Raw genomic sequence first — 17,038 nt, 5'->3', positions numbered from 1 at the left:
ATCAATACTAATACTAATACTAATACTAATACTAATACTAATACTAATACTAATACTAATACTAATACTAATACTAATACTAATACTAATACTAATACTAATACTAATACTAATACTAATACTAATACTAATACTAATACTAATACTAATACTAATACTAATACAAACATTAATACTAATACTAATATTAATACTAATATTAATACTACCAATACCAATATCAATACTAATACTAATACTAAGACTAATGCTAATGCTAATGATAATGCTAATATTAATGCTAATACGCCAAGACTAATATGACTTCGAATAATAATAATAATAATAATAATAATAATAATAATAATAATAATAATAATAATAATAATAATAATAATAATAATAATAATAATAATAATAATAATAATAATAATAATAATAATAATAATAATAATAATAATAATAATAATAATATTAATAATAATAATAATAATAATAATAATAATAATAATAATAATAATAATAATAATAATAATAATAATAATAATAATAATAATAATAATAATAATAATAATAATAATAATAATAATAATAATAATAATAATAATAATAATAATAATAATATTGATATTGATACTGCTACGGATATTAATATAGATACTAATATTAATACACATATTGATACTGGTATTGATATTGATATTAATACTATTATTAATACTAATACCAATACTAATACCAATATTAATATTCATATCAATACTCATACAAATGTAGATACAAATATTGATACAGATATTGATACTGATACTCATACTCATACTCATACTGATGTTGTTATTCATAATGATACTAATACTGATAGTGATACTGATATTGATACATTGATACTAATACTGATATTGATATTAATATTAATATCATACTAATACTAATACTAATACTAATACTAATACTAATACTAATACTAATACTAATACTAATACTAATACTAATACTAATACTAATACTAATACTAATACTAATACTAATACTAATACTAATACTAATACTAATACTAATACTATTACTAATACTATTACTAATACTATTACTATTACTATTACTAATACTAATACTAATACTAATACTAATACTAATACTAATACTAATACTAATACTAATACTAATACTAATACTAATACTAATACTAATACTAATACTAATACTAATACTAATACTAATACTAATACTAATACTAATACTAATACTAATACTAATACTAATACTAATACTAATACTAATACTAATACTAATACTAATACTAATACTAATACTAATACTAATACTAATACTAATACTAATAATAATACTAATACTAATACTAATACTAATACTAATACCGATACTAATACTGATACTACTACTGATATTGATACTGATATTGATACCGATACTAATATTGATACTGATGTTAATACTAATACTCATACGTAAGTAATGTTCACATAATTATAAATTAAACGTTTAAATTTAGTAATTTTGCCGCATAATGAAATTAGTGATTATTTGTTTATTGTTAGTTGAATAAAATTATTATTATTTGAAACAAATTAAAAGAAGATACATAAAACATGTGTCAAATGTAGGCACTACTACTTGTCAAAAATATAGTTTCCATTTAAACTTTATATAGAATCATATCAATTAATATCCACTATTAATTTCTTTTTGTCTCGAATTATTATTCTCAATATATGATAAACAATAAAAATAAGTTTACGATTTATATACTTCAACATAAATTAAATAGTAAAAGAAAATTGCTGAAGGAAAAGAAAAAAAAGATTGACACATATAATAGAAAGTAAATAGCAAATTATGAAACAAAAATCTGGAAATACAGCTATCAATATATAATTGCTATCGAGAAAATATGTGGGCATCTTTAAATATTTTATTTGGTCTAGAAAAAATATGTGGGTATCATCTATATGTAACATTTATATTGACCATTTAATATAGCAGATCATATATATATATATATATATATATATATATATATATATATATATATATATATATATATATATATATATATATATATATATATATATATATATATAATGTGAATATTAAAAAATGTTAAAACAATATTGTAGTTTTTATTGTAATGTATAAATTTAAGACGATAAATAATCAAATATAATTAAACAAAAAAAATATAAATATTCAAAATTTGTTTAGATATCACAAAATGTTTAAAATAATTAAAAGATAGAAATGCATAACTATTACATGTTCAATCAAGTTCATTAATCTCAATTTATTTTTCATCGAAACCAAGCTTACAATTATCTCACGTGTAATCAAAAGATAGAAATGCATAACTATTTTTTTCTAAATTTATCCTTGAAATATACACGGATTATATTTATGCGTGCTATACAACGTCGCAGGATTTCTCTCTTGCTAATGTCGCCGCGTATAACACAAATGATGATATTCATGGATCTGCAACAAAAAAAAAACATAAGTTAGATTGTTATATGTACACATACATAATAAATGAATAACATCATAAATATTCAACGACAAATAAATGATTCAAGCGAACACATGGATAAATACTACAAAACGAATACAAGAAGATTAATTATGCTTTTTGTCTGTAATTTATGCACAAACTTTTTGTCTGTGATTTATGAATTTACAAAACAAAAGGAATAAAAAAAACAGTTTTAGATGAGGACCTTAGTTTAGCATGATTATAACAAAATATGTAGATGAAGAGAGAGATGAATGAGTTAGGGTTGGGATTGGGGGTATTTGTACTTAATTTTCACACACCAAATAAGTAAACAAAACGATTTTAAGGAAATCATATATTGTTTATATTAGTTAATGTATATATAAATGCATATATACTAAAACATGTATACATATATATTTCACCATAATTGGACATAATTAAAATAAATGTAAATTGATTTCATAAAATAAAAAATAGACATGATTGACAACAAATCCGGTGATTGATTTTATTTGATGCAAATTCAAATAATTTATTAATAATCTATATAATATATAAAAGTTGAATTGCATGCCTAATTGATTGACATTTGTCAATTTCAAATGATGACATGTCCTTAATTTCATCCAATGTGGCAAATTGATTGGTGAAAATAAATCATCAAAAAACATGTCACTATTTTCCAAAATTAAAAAGATATTAATTATTTAATTATATTTTTATATCATACCATTTATAAAATACTTTAAATATATCAACTTTATTGGAAAACTCTAAATAGTTTTATTTTTTAATTTAATTTCAATAGTAATTAATTTAATTTAAATTCAATTTAAAATCTTCACCTATTATAATTGTATGATTGACGGTGTTACGAAAATTGTGTATTTTAATTCATAAACTTGGATTTATATAAACAAAATATTGCAGAATAAATCATTTGATATTATACATTATACATGAACATGACCAGAGAATGTGTATCGTAAAAATTTCCCTGATGGTTGCTTCCATCTTACATCGACCCCCTTGCGGTGTGATTTTTCACGGATTTTTTTTTTATTACGTGGAATATTCACCGAAAATGCAGATTCTACCTTGCACACGATATTTGTTTATGGTACTTTTCAAAGACAAAAATTACCGTAATGGGCACTTTACACGAAATATTTTTTCTTCTTAAAATCTTCACAACTTTTTAGTATTACTATTACCTCCCCTAAAGGTATTTTTTGTATTAAAAAAGTAAGATAAAAGAAATGTCACGTCTGCAAGGGTAGAATCCACATATTACATGGAATAAAAAAAGATTCCGTAAAAAATCACACCATAAGGGGGTCGTGTAAGACATAAACAAACATCTGGGGGATTTTGGTAATTACCGATAAATAGGGGTGCTTTCCGTAATTTAGCCTAAGTTCATGAGGATTTTCATAATTTATCCTATTAACAACGATTATCGTTCTTTTCACGTCTTAATGTTTGCTTATACCCTTACATTATTTCAAATAATTTTAATGTCAGTTTGATAATATAATTAAATATTAATTTCTAATATATTTAATATGTGTTTCTTGATGTATCAGGTACCACACATAAGGAATTTGATATAAAAGTTGCGACATTGAATATAATTGTTTATTATACAAAATAATAGATCATTGCAAAAACATTGATGCAAAATCAAAATTAGGATTGTGATTAGTATTAGCATTAGAATTACGATTATAATTAATATTCTTTGAATTAGTATTGGTATTAATACTATGATTAGGATTCGGATTAATATAGTATTATAATTAATATTAGGATTAGGATTATGATTATGATTAATATTAGTATTAGAATTATAATTAAGATTATGATTATTGATTAGTACTACAATTAGAGACATGTATTAGTATTATGATTATGATTAGCATTAGGATTAGGATTATGGTTAGAATTATAATTATAATTGTAATTAGAATTAACATTAGCATTAGCATTAGTATTATCAGTAGTAAAATTATTAGGATTATAATTAATGTTAGAAATAGGTTTAGGATTAGAATTATGATTAGGATTATAATCATGGTTAATGTTATATATGAATATGATTGGGAATAGGATAAGGATTTGGATAATATTAGTATTACACTTATAATCAACATAAGCATATCCAGATTAACATTAACATTAAAATTAGTATTAGAATTAGAATATGTACATTAGCATTAACATTAACACTATTAACATATTAGTATAAGAAATGGTATTAATATCAGTATTAATATTAGTATTAATATTAGTATTAGTAATAATATTAGTAATAGTATTAGTATTAATATTAGTCTTAATATTAGTGTTAATATTAGTTTTAGTATTAGTATTAATATTAGTATTAATATTAATATTAATATTAGTCTAAATATCAATATCGGTATCAATATCAGTATCGGTATAATTATCGATATCGACATTAGTATCGGCATCAGTATCGGTATGGGTATCGGTATCAGTATCAATATCAATATCAATATCAATATCAATATCAATATCAATATCAATATCATATCTGTATCAGTACCAATATCAGTTTCAGTTTCAGTATTTGTATCCGTATTAGTATTAGTATTAGTATCAGTATCAATATCAACATTTGTATCAATATCAATATCAGTATGAGTATGCGTATCAGTATCAATATCAATATCATTATCAGTATCGATATTAGTACCACTATTAGTATCAATATTAGTACCAATATCAACATCAACATTAATATCAGTATTAGTATGAGTATCAGTATGATTGTTAGTACTTGTATGAGCATGAGTATCAATATTAGTATGAGTATCAGTATTGTACGACGAGTATCAATATGAGTATCAATATTAGTATTAGTATTACTATTAGTATCACTATGAGTATCGGTATTAATATCAGTATCAATATTGATATCAGTATTAGTATTAGTATTAGTATTAATATTAATATTGCTATGAGTATCAGTATTAGTGTAAGTATCAGTATTAATATTAGTATTAATATAATATTACTATGAGTATCAGTATGAGTATAGTATTAGTATCAGTATCATAATTATTATTGTTATTAGTATCAGTATTAGTCTTAGTATTAATTAGTACTAGCATTTTTTCCCCGTGCCGATGCACGGTATCGAATTTTAAAAGTGAAAAAAAAAATAATCAATTTAACAAATTGAATTTCTATCTTTATTTTTTATGATTTGGGATATATTTATGAAAAAAAGGAGGTTGAAGTATTTTTCACGATTTATCAGTTTGATAATTGTTGAAAATATAGTTAAAATTAGTAAAAAACAAAAGTTAAAAATAAATAATTACAGAAATGTCATTAGGGTTTTTTAGGGTTGCCCAACGTTTCTTTCTTTTATATATAAGATTAGTATTACTATTAGTATTAATATTAGTATCAATATCACTATTAGTATCACTATAAGTATCAATATTATTATTAGTTTTAGTCTCAATATTAGTCTTATTCTTAGTATTAGTATTAGTATTAGTATCAATATAACTATCATTATCAATGAAAGTATCGGTGTTATTATCAGTATTAGTATCAATATTAGTATTATTCTTAGTATTAGTATTAGTATCAATATGAATATTAGTATTAGTACGTATTAGTATTATTATTAGTATTGGTATGAGTATGAGTATTAGTATTAATATTAGTATTAGTATCAGTATTAGTATTAATATTAGTATTAGTATTAATATTAGTATTAGTATTAGTATTAGTATCAGTATCACTATAATTATCATTGTAAGTATCAATATTATTATTAGTATTAGTATCAATATTAGTTTTATTCTTAGTATTAGTATTAGTATCAATATGAATATTAGTGTTAGTATTAGTTTTATTATTAGTATTAATATTTGTATTGGTAAGAGTATGAGTATTAGTATTAGTATCAGTATTATTATTAGTATTAGTATTACTATTAGTATCACAATTAGTATTAATATTTGTGTTAGTATCATTATTAGTATCGGTATTAATATTATATTAATATCAGTATTAGTATTAGTGTTAGTATTGGTATTAGTATTAATATTAGTATTAGTATTAGTATTAGTATTAGTATTAGTATTAGTATTAGTATTAATATTAGTATTAGTATTAGTATTAGTATTAGTACCAGTATTTGTACCAATATTAGTATTAGTATCACTATTAGTATTAACATTAGTATTAGTATTAGTATTAGTATTTAATATTAGTGTTAGTATTAGTATTAGAATTAGTATTAGTATTAATATTAGTATTAGTATTAGTATTAGTATTAGTATTAGTATTAGTATTAATGTTATTAGTATTAATATTAGTATTAGTATTAGTATTAGTATGAGTATGAGTATCAGTATTAATTGAATTAGTATCACTATTGGTAACAATATTGGTATCGGTATTGATATCGGTATTGGTATCAACATTGGTACCAGTACTGATAGTGGCATATACATCATATCTCTTTTGCTATATTTATAAGTTTTATTGTTGTTTGAGTAATGTGCATCACTAATTGAACGCCATTAGTCATAAACTTGCAAATTATTTGAATATCTATTGTGTTACTTCTCTGCTACCGTGTTGTTACCTTAGTTATTTTGCAGAAGATTCACATGTTGTAGTAGATTGCAATCCAAAAAATAGAGTTATACCATATGTTTTAAATGATTTCACTTAATCTTGATATCGTGTTTTGCGCGCTTCATGCTTTCTTATTTGTAATATATAACTTAATTTTATATGTTACAACTCTAAATTAAGAGATAAAGTTTGTTTTTTTATTTCCTTCCATTTTGTTTTCCTTGAATTGGTATTGTTATAAAGAGATAGTCGTTTACATAACTTTATTTTTCTTATTGTGAAACTGACCTCCGTGCAACGCACGGGTGAAATACTAGTTAATAATTGAAAGTCAAATTTTACATAAATTAAAATCAATTATGGTGATATTATTTCCATAAGTTATCAATATATAATAGATATGATATTGATGATATATATGTATATATATATATATATATATATATATATATATATATATATATATATATATATATATGTATGTATGTATATATAAATGATTTAGATAGTGTTATTATTATTATTATTATTATTATTATTATTATTATTATTATTATTATTATTATTATTATTATTATTATTATTATTATTATTATTATTATTATTATTATTATTATTATTATTATTATTATTATTATTATTATTATTATTATTATTATTATTATTATTATTATTATTATTATTATTATTATTATTATTATTATTATTATTATTATTATTATTATTATTCAATTTAATTTATGAAATACAATTATTATTTATAAATATATCTCACGCCGCAGCAACGCGGACATAATCACGAACTGTCAAATTCCTGTTCGGAGCTTTAAGGTTCACCAGGAAAATGTCTCCGATCACGAGCTTGAAAATACTGAAGCTCCCGTTTCTCCCCGGCCATCGTGCAACCGAAATTAGTTTTTGTTATAAGAAAAACAAACCATAAATACTAAATTTAATAAATATAATGTAACACGAAGAATAATGAAAATTAATTTCACCTGTAAGCCGAGGGTGCTTTCCGAAGAGAGCATCTTCGGCAACCTTGGCTTCCTTTGTATTGTTCGGAAGCAAATGCAACTGCAATTAAATCAAATTTAATTAAAGTGAGTTAGGGAAATTAAATATAACTTTAGATTATATTGAGAATATATATATATATATATATATATATATATATATATATATATATATATATATACCTGGCCAGATAGGGTAATTTTCGCGCAAATAGGAGACTGCGGATCTTCTTTATTGCAGGTGTCGAGCTCGTTTTCGCTAAGTGTGAAGGACGACTGGTTGTTGCTTAACGCGTTAGGGCCGGTCGGTCGAGCGTTTTGGACAAGTAGAAGTAAGGAACCCCGGTGGATGCGTCGCTGAGACCACGTTGCCGAATGGAGAGCCACTCATGGCGTCGAGTGTGGCTAGCACGCCCCACGACGACTAAGCTACGAGCCGCCTGGCAAACACCGCGGCTTTCTCCAGTGGGGACCTCGTGGTGGCAAGTATCATTTTTAACACTTGCCCCCAACATAAATTATTTTATATTTTAAAATTTAAAAGAAAATAAACATAACAATCTAAGGACACACGAAGGGAAATTGAATTAACTAATATCTATTTTCTTTTAATTTATTAAGGGATAACTACAGTTTTGGCATATAAATTATATGTCAAAATCAATTTTAAGCCTTATATTTTTTCCGACACAAAATTGTTCCTTAAAGTAACGATTTTTTAACGCTTTTTCAGTCAGCCGTTTAATTTTGCTGTTAGTTTGAATGGAAAATGTCACGTGCGTATTACGTGGCTATACTTAATAATCATCCATATCCACGTGCAATACACGTGCGATACATGTGAACAATTTTTTTTATTAGTGGTTGAATGCTTGTTAATTATACCGATTCTTCGATAAATATTCGTATTGTGGTACAATAACATTCGGATTATTATTGTTTTTTCAATCTCAGCAATATTCAAATAAAAAATAAATTATAATTCGAATATGCAATGTATTCATTCTCTAATTGATAACGAGGTTTCTATAAATAAATATGTATCTATATTATGTCGATATGTCCGAACCTCGTACTACTTAAAGGCACAATTTATTATTTTGCGCCCGGTCCGACCAATCTCGAACCGTCGGGTCGACCCGACCGACTTAAAATAATCTTTTTTTTTTTTTGAAAAACGGTTGGGAGAAAAATTAACCCTTAACTTGTCATGAACCACCCGGACCCTAGCGGATCATAACCTGTCCCGAAACGGATCCGACCGTTACATGTCATGATTTCTTGGCCCCGTGAGCTGGCGGTTTCGAACCCGAGGGGATGACATATTACAATATTCTTTGATATCCAATTATAAAATGACAAGTGTCCTTTTTATGTTAATATAATAAATAATAATTGCTTCGGGGCTAGAATATATATTGAGCCGATTAATTCAGAATTTCCTAGGCCCAATTAAGCCATGTCAATTATTTATGCGGCCCAATTCACCCAATATTTATTTCCCCTTCTGACCCAAACAGTCACCATTTGCTTCCTTTCGAAACGACGTCGTCACAAATTAGTCTTACTCGAAGGGTAAAGTTGTAAATAAATCATAATTCATATAAACCCTAAAGCTGCAAAACCCCCCATTTTTTATCAGCGTTCGTGGAATTTCTGGAGCCGAATTTCTCTGCTAATTTACCTCGAAAGTGAACACTTCGATTCCGTGGTTTGACATTGTTTCCAGGTACTTTCTCTCTACTATGGCACCGTCGTTCCTCATTTGTGTGTGTGTGTGTGTGTGTGTGTGTGTGTGTGTCTCTCTCTCTAGCATTGCATAAAGCTGATTGGGGGAGTTCCCACTCTGCTAATATGCAATTTTTTGTTTTGAATTGGTTACCTTTTTATTTTTAATCGTCCACTGTGATGCTTTGGTTATGTAGACGCAGGGTTTGATTTTTTGGTGTTAGGGCTCAAAATTATAGGATTGGAGAATGTTGGGATTTGAATATAACGAATCATGGTTACTATGTTTGTCCCACTTTTGAATTTGTGATGAAATAAAAAGAAGTTTGCTGTTTCACTATTCTGTATACAACGTAAATCATGATTTTGTAAATTGAAAGATAAAGAATCTTGGAGTTTATGATAACAGATGGGAAAGCGTTGCTATATTTAGCACTTCAGTTTCGGTTTTACTGAGAAATCTACTGTCACAGAAAATTGAAATAGGAGTGTCATGCTTCGATTGATATTATATTGGACATCCGATTTAAAATTTGATTAATGAGGAGAAAGTAAAAAGGTTTTGTTCCTTGAAACCCGAAGGAAAAATGGGTCGTCCGTTCCATGGTTTGAATATTTTGTCCCATTGTTCTTGCTGTCATATTTCTCATTTATAAAATCTGTGTCGTAATTTATCTTCGTATGCTTTAGGCCTTAGGTATTTGATTGTGGTTGAATTCGGTGAGAAGCTCCGCCAATGGCAGATGCTACTCAACTTGTATCGAACAATGAACGAATAAGCAGGTAAGCCTGATTCCATTTTTGTTGTTTATGATTTTTTTTTTCGTTTTCTTAATGAACCCTCTGATTCTGTATAAATTGAATGGTCCAGAGAATCTCCACAGTTGGTTCCTCTGTTGAAGGAAATGAAAGATAGTTTGGATTCCCTGGGATTTAAAATCCAGGCTTTTACTGATAAGGTATGATTAGATCCTTTAATCTTTTGTGTCGCCTATTATTGGCTTAAATAATGGCATCATGGTTATGTGTTGTAACTTACATTAATTCGGTCTTGGTACTAGTTTTATTGCTCATATTGTGGCGTATCAGGTCGACGTACGTATGTTACTACAATACCTTTTGATTTACAGAACAGAAAGAAGATTTATTGTCTCAATTTTGAAAAAAACTACAAAACGAATACAAGAAGATTAATTATGCTTTTTGTCTGTGATTTATGCACAAACTTTGAGTCAAAATCCCCAGTCGTTCCGGTTAATAGGAAATACTCAAAATTTCACCTTGTATTCCCTCTGCTTTGTGCTTTTTAAGCTGATTAACAGCTGTAAGATTTTCAATTTTGTAACACTACATTTGGTTAGTGATTCCGAGTCATTGGGGCAAGGTGATTGAAAATTAAAGTAATGTTTGTTTAGTGATTGTGGGAGACAGAGACGTCAAATCTTGTATGAATGGTTGTATCAAATGATTTTTTCCAGCATTATGAATTGTATTTCTCAATGTAAAAGAAAAGAAGATATAATGATCTTTTTTAATTGTGGGTCCTATTGTGGAGAAGGAAAATATGATGTTTAATACATTAAAGTGAAATGGGAGGGAGAGGAGACACGAGCTATTTATTTATTTAATTTTTTGAGTGGTGTTTATGCACAGGTGAAAGCAGGTAATTTCCCCACAGCAGATGGCATAAGCTATCTCGAGGCTAAACATTTGCTTCTCCTAAACTATTGCCAGTCGCTTGTTTATTTTGTGCTTCGAAAAGCAAAAGGATTATCAATTCAGGAGCATCCTGTTGTTAGGAGTCTTGTCGAGTCAAGATTATTCTTAGAAAAGGTATCTTATCATATATCTTCTTTTCATGTTTGTTTTCAAATTAAGGAAAAGAAGACAAGAAAAATAAATCTCATTGAATGTAGTATACATCTGAGATGGTTATTTTTTGCATTATGACTTTGTTTAATGCAGATTCGTCCAATCGACAAAAAACTCGAGTACCAAATTCAAAAGCTAACAAATACTAAACCAAAGACGAAGGGAGAACCAGGTTCGGTTCAGAAGGAAGTGGATGGAACTCAAAACACAGCGGACTTGTTAAAACTTCGCCCGAATCCTGACTTGCTTATTAGCAAAACAAATCCAGGCGAAGAGGTAAAATTTAAGCCATACTCATCGTCAAAATTAATTAGTAGAATTAGCTGCTAGCTATCGTTTCCTCTTTCCTTTTTTCTGTTTTTTTTTTGTGGAAAAATAAAGATGAAAATGTGTTACAGGATGGTAGTGGTGTATATCGGCCCCCAAAATTCGCTCCATCTGCTATGGATGAGAAGTCGTCAAAAGATAAGAGGAACGCTAGGAGAAAAGAAGAACAATTTGTGAGGCAGGCAAAACAGAATTCTTATGTTAGAGAGTTACTTGATGATCTCGAGGGAAAACCTGAAGAGGTACATGCACAGTATATATATATATATTCTTTATGCTATACGAATCTTTTGTTGTCTCAGTTGTGCTGATCTATTGAGAAAATACAGATACGAGAAAATCTTGGATCGGAGAGTAGAGAAATGACGAATTACATCTCGAAGATGGAAAGACGTGCTCAACAAGAAGAGGAACTTTTTACTCGCGCCCCTATCACTAAAGTCGAGAAAAAGAAGCTGAAATATTTAACCAAGTCCCGAAATGGGTAAGTCTCGAGTGAAAAAAAAAGGTCTATTGTTTTTCATCTTTAATTTTAATTTTAATGACTGATTAAGTGGTGGCGATTTTTTCTTGGTGATGGCAGGTTGAACGATCTGACTACGGAAAGTTTCTACGATGAGATAAAGACTCTGCCCACAGAGGGTGACACCACAGAGCAACCAATCAGCTTTAACGATGCTCCCAGTGGAGATAGAAAATTTAAGAAGCGCAAGGTATAGTATCTGCCTTTCTTTTGAATCTGAAACTTAATATTGTTTGTCGTCGGTGTTTTCTCATTTTTTCGATATTTCATTTAAATTGTAAAAACATCGTAAAAGAACTTACAATCATGTTGCTGTTTACAGAGAAAGTATTGAGTGGCAGCGAATTCAGATTATGGATCGACTCACGGGCAGTTTTCTGACGCAGAGAAGCATATGTTTCCTTGATTTTTACTAATACAATTTTTGTAGCGAGTAATTCGGACATTGATTTTTATTTCTTGAATACTGCTTAGTATATTTGTCCTGTCTAGTATGCATGTGTTCTTGTGGTATTCATTTTCATTTATGTGCAGATACAGTATATTGGAAGTATTTTATAGGTCAAATTACGGTCACCCTTCTAAGGTAAGATCAAATTACGAAACAACCCCTCATGTTTGACAATTACAATCACCTCTCTCAGCTATGTATTGTAATGAGGCTGTTTTTCGTAGGACAATCCATAGTTGAGGGGTGGTTGGAATTATCCAAACAATTGGGTGTTTTTGTAATTTAATATTACTTCAGGCAGGTGGCCGTAATGTGTCCTATTTTATATGATTGAACGACAAATTTTATTTGAAAAATTTAGCTTATGTTTGCAATATAAATCAATTATACTAATGATTTAAATTGATATAAAATAACAAGTATATAAATGTGACATGCAACTTTAAGCACTAAAATCAATTTATTCCAAAAGAATTAAAAAAAAAATTATTTTTGTAGACTATTTTTCCAAACACGTCCTTAATGGATGAATAGATAAATAACAATGCAAAAGTTGAAGGGGCAAACATTAATTAAATTAAAGTATTCGTTCTAGTAGACGTTATCATTTCCTTATATATATATATTTCAAAATTGAAGGACGTTCACAAAGATCTGTCAATGGCTACACCGTCAGCTTCTTCCGTTATCCATACATTTCTCCCCGATGGCAGAAGCTCCGGTCTCAACATCACTCGCAGCCACTTTCTCTCAGGCGCCACGCGCCACTTGGCCCCGCCGTGTGAAGGCGGGAGGAATCTCGCGTTGCTTCGGAAGTGGAAGGGAAATAACAAGAGCAGCTCGTTCGTCGTTTTCAGCAGCAACAAACGGGAAGAGAATGCGTTGCAGTACAATAAACTCGGAGACTCCGACCTTCTCATCAGCGAAATCACTCTCGGCACTGTAAGATTGATTGATTTCTTCATAATTATTATTATTGTTAATTTTTCATCGCTGAACCAAAACCCCTCTTTTTGTAATCAAATTGTAATGCCGCAAGGTTCAAATTGTGAAGTTTCAATTTCGGGTATTTTACTGAGGAAATTGAAATTACGGAGTTCAACAGAATTGGCCTAATTTGAGATGATGAATTGGTATGTCTGTGCTGTGCATATACTGCAGATGACATTCGGAGAACAGAATACTGAGAAAGAGGCTCACGAGCAACTCAATTACGCGTTCGAACGCGGAATTAATGCCCTAGACACTGCAGAAGTGGTAAGGCTCATTCAGACCTCTCTACTGATCACCCCAAATATATGTCATTTTACATTTATGAGTATGTATCTCAGATAGAGAGATTTTTGCTTTTCGAACACTCAAATATGGATTTTTCTGGTGTAGTAACATAATCGTATTTCGGTTTTCTTTCGTGGCATCGATGTTGAGAACTCGAAATTGGATTTCCGGAAAAAAAATGTTTGGTTGTATTTCACGACAAATTGTGCACATTTAATTTGGTCAATTGAGTTAAAAGGTTCACATGTGGTGGTCAGGTCTAAGTGGATTCACTTCTACTGGAAAGAGCTTTGCTATTGAATACTTAATACTATGTTACTTTCTATATAACTTTATCTTCGGTTCCCTTTAATGTTGACTGAGAAGTCTACCTTTCTCCTCTTTTTTGCCCTTAAAGTATCCGATTCCTATAAAAGAGGAAACCCAAGGAAGGACAGATGTGTACATTGGAAACTGGCTCAAGTCTCAACCCCGAGATAAGGTATACTTCAAGGTTACTTTGATACCAGAATTTGCTCTGAAATTTTCGTTTTAATAACAGGATTAAATTTTTGTGTAGTTTTTAATATCTTTTCTTATTCCGTCCCTCGTTTCGCAACGGTCTTCATACAATTTGGTATGACCCAAGATTTCTTGGGATGTCATGCAAATACCATATTAATGGGCTATTCATAATATAATCCTACCTGTAATGAGTTTGTTACGTTGTAACTTTCGACACTCCTTCATGGTTTAGTAATCATTTCTTTGTGGCCAAGAACTTCACCATATGTAAATGCTGCAGCACATAGTGACATAACTCAGGAAATAGCTTGATCTTCCTTCACCATTTTTTTGACAGTCTTTCATTCTCAGACTAATAAATCTGACCTACTAAAAAAGTGAAACTGAAGTATCTTGAGATAAAGGAGTATATGTCATGGACTGGTAGCTTTAAATTTAGTTATTAGAGTCGAGCTTTTCCTTGTTTATGATTTTCGTTGAATGTTATTTGATTGTCATGTAGTTATTGATATATACTTGCTGATATGGTCAGATTCTATGTCTTCGAAGATCAACATGCATTAGCGATCTAAGTAATGAATTTTAACATTTGAAGCTCAAGTTAATTCAGAGTTGCTTCAGTCTATGAGGGTCAATATTGCTGTAATGTTTTTGGGTGTTCACTCTTTATTAATAATAAAGAATTACAGATGTGACATATGCAACAAATTATATATCATTTCAAAGATTTTTGAGAACTCACATGTTATGCATCATATATAGTGATCCCACTGAGAGTGTTAAGCAATTTGGTTGAGTAGCAATATACAAATATTTTTTTTTTTCTCTTATTAGGTTATTTTGGCCACAAAAGTTGCTGGTTACTCTGAGAGATCGAGTTATTTACGTGAAAACTCAGAGGTTGTGCGAGTTGATGCTGCTAATATCAAGGAAAGTGTCGAAAAAAGTCTTAAGCGTCTCAATACAGATTACATTGACTTACTCCAAATACATTGGTAAATTTCTTTCTTATTCTCCTAGTTATTTTACAATCACAGACGTTCATCCTTACATATCCTCTTATAAAACCTAATCGATTTTTTTTTTCAGGCCAGACCGTTATGTTGCATTATTTGGGTCATACTTCTATGATCCTTCAAGATGGAGGGAAAGCGTGTCATTCGTTGAGCAGCTGAGAGGATTTCAAGAACTTATTAATCAAGGGAAGGTATGTATCCCACTATCATAAGATGATAAATATATTCGTTGAGCATGCAACATTTTTTATATTGCAAACTTAGATATCTTGTTCGGCCCACATTCATTCAAAATTTATACATACAGGTGAGGTACATTGGTGTATCTAATGAAACTTCATACGGAGTTATGGAGTTTGTTAATGCTGCTAAAGTCGAAGGACTACCTAAAATCGTCAGCATCCAGAACAGCTACAGTTTGCTAGTGAGATGCAAGTTTGAACGTAAGTAGTTATCCTCTTATATTAATAATACAATATTGTAGCCTTCTCTACAAAATTTGATAGGCAATAAAGTATACTCATCTTATTCAATTTAAACTGTTCCAGTTGATCTGGTTGAAGTTTGCCACCCAAACAACTGCAACATTGGCTTGCTCGCTTATTCTCCACTAGCAGGTGGAGCATTATCAGGGAAATATCTCGACATTACTTCCGAAGCAGCAAAAACGGGGAGGTTTCAACTCTTCCCCGGGTATATGGAAAGATACAATAAATCGATTTCTAAGGTATATGCATTATTATTATTATTACCGCCAATAAAAAAAAATGTCGTCTCCTACAAACATTTTACGTGTTTTGAAATTCTCAGGAAGCTACGACAAAATATCTTGAAGTGGCAGAAAAACACGGACTGAGTCTCGTGGAATTAGCTCTTGCATTCGCGCGAGACAGATCGTTCGTGACGAGTTCGATAATAGGTGCTACTTCTATTGAACAGTTAAGACAAGATATTGATGCCTTTCTTACGACCGAGCGGCCTTTGTCACCGCAAGTTGTGGCGGATGTTGAAAATGTCTTCAAGAGGTACAAAGATCCAGCAATTGATTAAGTTCAGAGTCATTTCACTGGGAATTATATATTAAATTTGCTTCTGATCTAATCTATGTACCAAAAATATTATTACAAATAAATTAAACTTCAAACAAATTTTTGCTCAAGACAGATTTTTTTATAAATATTATTAAGCTTTTTATCATGAAATTGG

The 17,038-nt window shown here is 28.8% G+C and overlaps 3 protein-coding genes across 3 annotated transcripts; 2 read left to right on the top strand and 1 right to left on the bottom strand.

Moving 5' to 3' along the window:
• Window positions 1–7,888: 7,888 nt before the first annotated feature.
• Window positions 7,889–8,626, bottom strand: LOC148764884 (uncharacterized). The gene is made up of 4 exons (XM_088814205.1): window positions 8,567–8,626; window positions 8,317–8,490; window positions 8,116–8,194; window positions 7,889–8,028 (listed from the first exon to the last, which is right to left on the bottom strand). The coding sequence occupies exons 1-4, from the start codon at window positions 8,624–8,626 to the stop codon at window positions 7,889–7,891; spliced, it is 453 nt and encodes a 150-aa protein (XP_088670331.1).
• A 1,029-nt stretch (window positions 8,627–9,655) lies between these two features.
• On the top strand, window positions 9,656–13,150 carry LOC105963048 (Sas10/Utp3/C1D family). Its single transcript, XM_012987408.2, has 9 exons — window positions 9,656–9,862; window positions 10,552–10,644; window positions 10,733–10,820; window positions 11,515–11,694; window positions 11,827–12,009; window positions 12,132–12,302; window positions 12,390–12,544; window positions 12,644–12,773; window positions 12,906–13,150. Exons 2-9 carry the CDS (start codon window positions 10,598–10,600, stop codon window positions 12,915–12,917), a joined length of 966 nt encoding a protein of 321 aa, XP_012842862.1. The 5' UTR covers window positions 9,656–9,862; window positions 10,552–10,597; the 3' UTR covers window positions 12,918–13,150.
• A 484-nt stretch (window positions 13,151–13,634) lies between these two features.
• Window positions 13,635–17,034, top strand: LOC105963046 (uncharacterized). Its single transcript, XM_012987406.2, has 8 exons — window positions 13,635–13,976; window positions 14,196–14,291; window positions 14,710–14,793; window positions 15,651–15,811; window positions 15,906–16,023; window positions 16,140–16,275; window positions 16,381–16,559; window positions 16,643–17,034. The coding sequence occupies exons 1-8, from the start codon at window positions 13,695–13,697 to the stop codon at window positions 16,880–16,882; spliced, it is 1,296 nt and encodes a 431-aa protein (XP_012842860.2). The 5' UTR covers window positions 13,635–13,694; the 3' UTR covers window positions 16,883–17,034.
• The last annotated feature ends 4 nt before the right edge of the window (window positions 17,035–17,038 follow it).

Source organism: Erythranthe guttata, chromosome 14 (assembly GCF_056151865.1).
Source record: "Erythranthe guttata isolate IM_541 chromosome 14, IM_541, whole genome shotgun sequence".
NCBI lineage: Eukaryota > Viridiplantae > Streptophyta > Magnoliopsida > Lamiales > Phrymaceae > Erythranthe > Erythranthe guttata.
This window is presented reverse-complemented; position numbering and strand designations above follow the sequence as displayed.

Excerpts from the sequence above, each read along its gene's own strand:
- LOC148764884 (XM_088814205.1), bottom strand. The coding sequence starts at position 8,626 with ATGATACTTGCCACCACGAGGTCCCCACTGGAGAAAGCCGCGGTGTTT. Across the intron at positions 8,491-8,566 it reads CGGTGTTTGCCAGGCGGCTC|CGACGCATCCACCGGGGTTC; the intron begins GTAGCTTAGTCG and ends ACGTGGTCTCAG. Across the intron at positions 8,029-8,115 it reads AAAGCACCCTCGGCTTACAG|TTTCGGTTGCACGATGGCCG; the intron begins GTGAAATTAATT and ends AACAAAAACTAA.
- LOC105963048 (XM_012987408.2), top strand. The coding sequence starts at position 10,598 with ATGGCAGATGCTACTCAACTTGTATCGAACAATGAACGAATAAGCAG. Across the intron at positions 10,645-10,732 it reads AACAATGAACGAATAAGCAG|AGAATCTCCACAGTTGGTTC; the intron begins GTAAGCCTGATT and ends TGAATGGTCCAG. Across the intron at positions 12,303-12,389 it reads TCGAGGGAAAACCTGAAGAG|ATACGAGAAAATCTTGGATC; the intron begins GTACATGCACAG and ends GAGAAAATACAG.
- LOC105963046 (XM_012987406.2), top strand. The coding sequence starts at position 13,695 with ATGGCTACACCGTCAGCTTCTTCCGTTATCCATACATTTCTCCCCGAT. Across the intron at positions 14,794-15,650 it reads AGTCTCAACCCCGAGATAAG|GTTATTTTGGCCACAAAAGT; the intron begins GTATACTTCAAG and ends TTCTCTTATTAG. Across the intron at positions 16,024-16,139 it reads AACTTATTAATCAAGGGAAG|GTGAGGTACATTGGTGTATC; the intron begins GTATGTATCCCA and ends TTATACATACAG.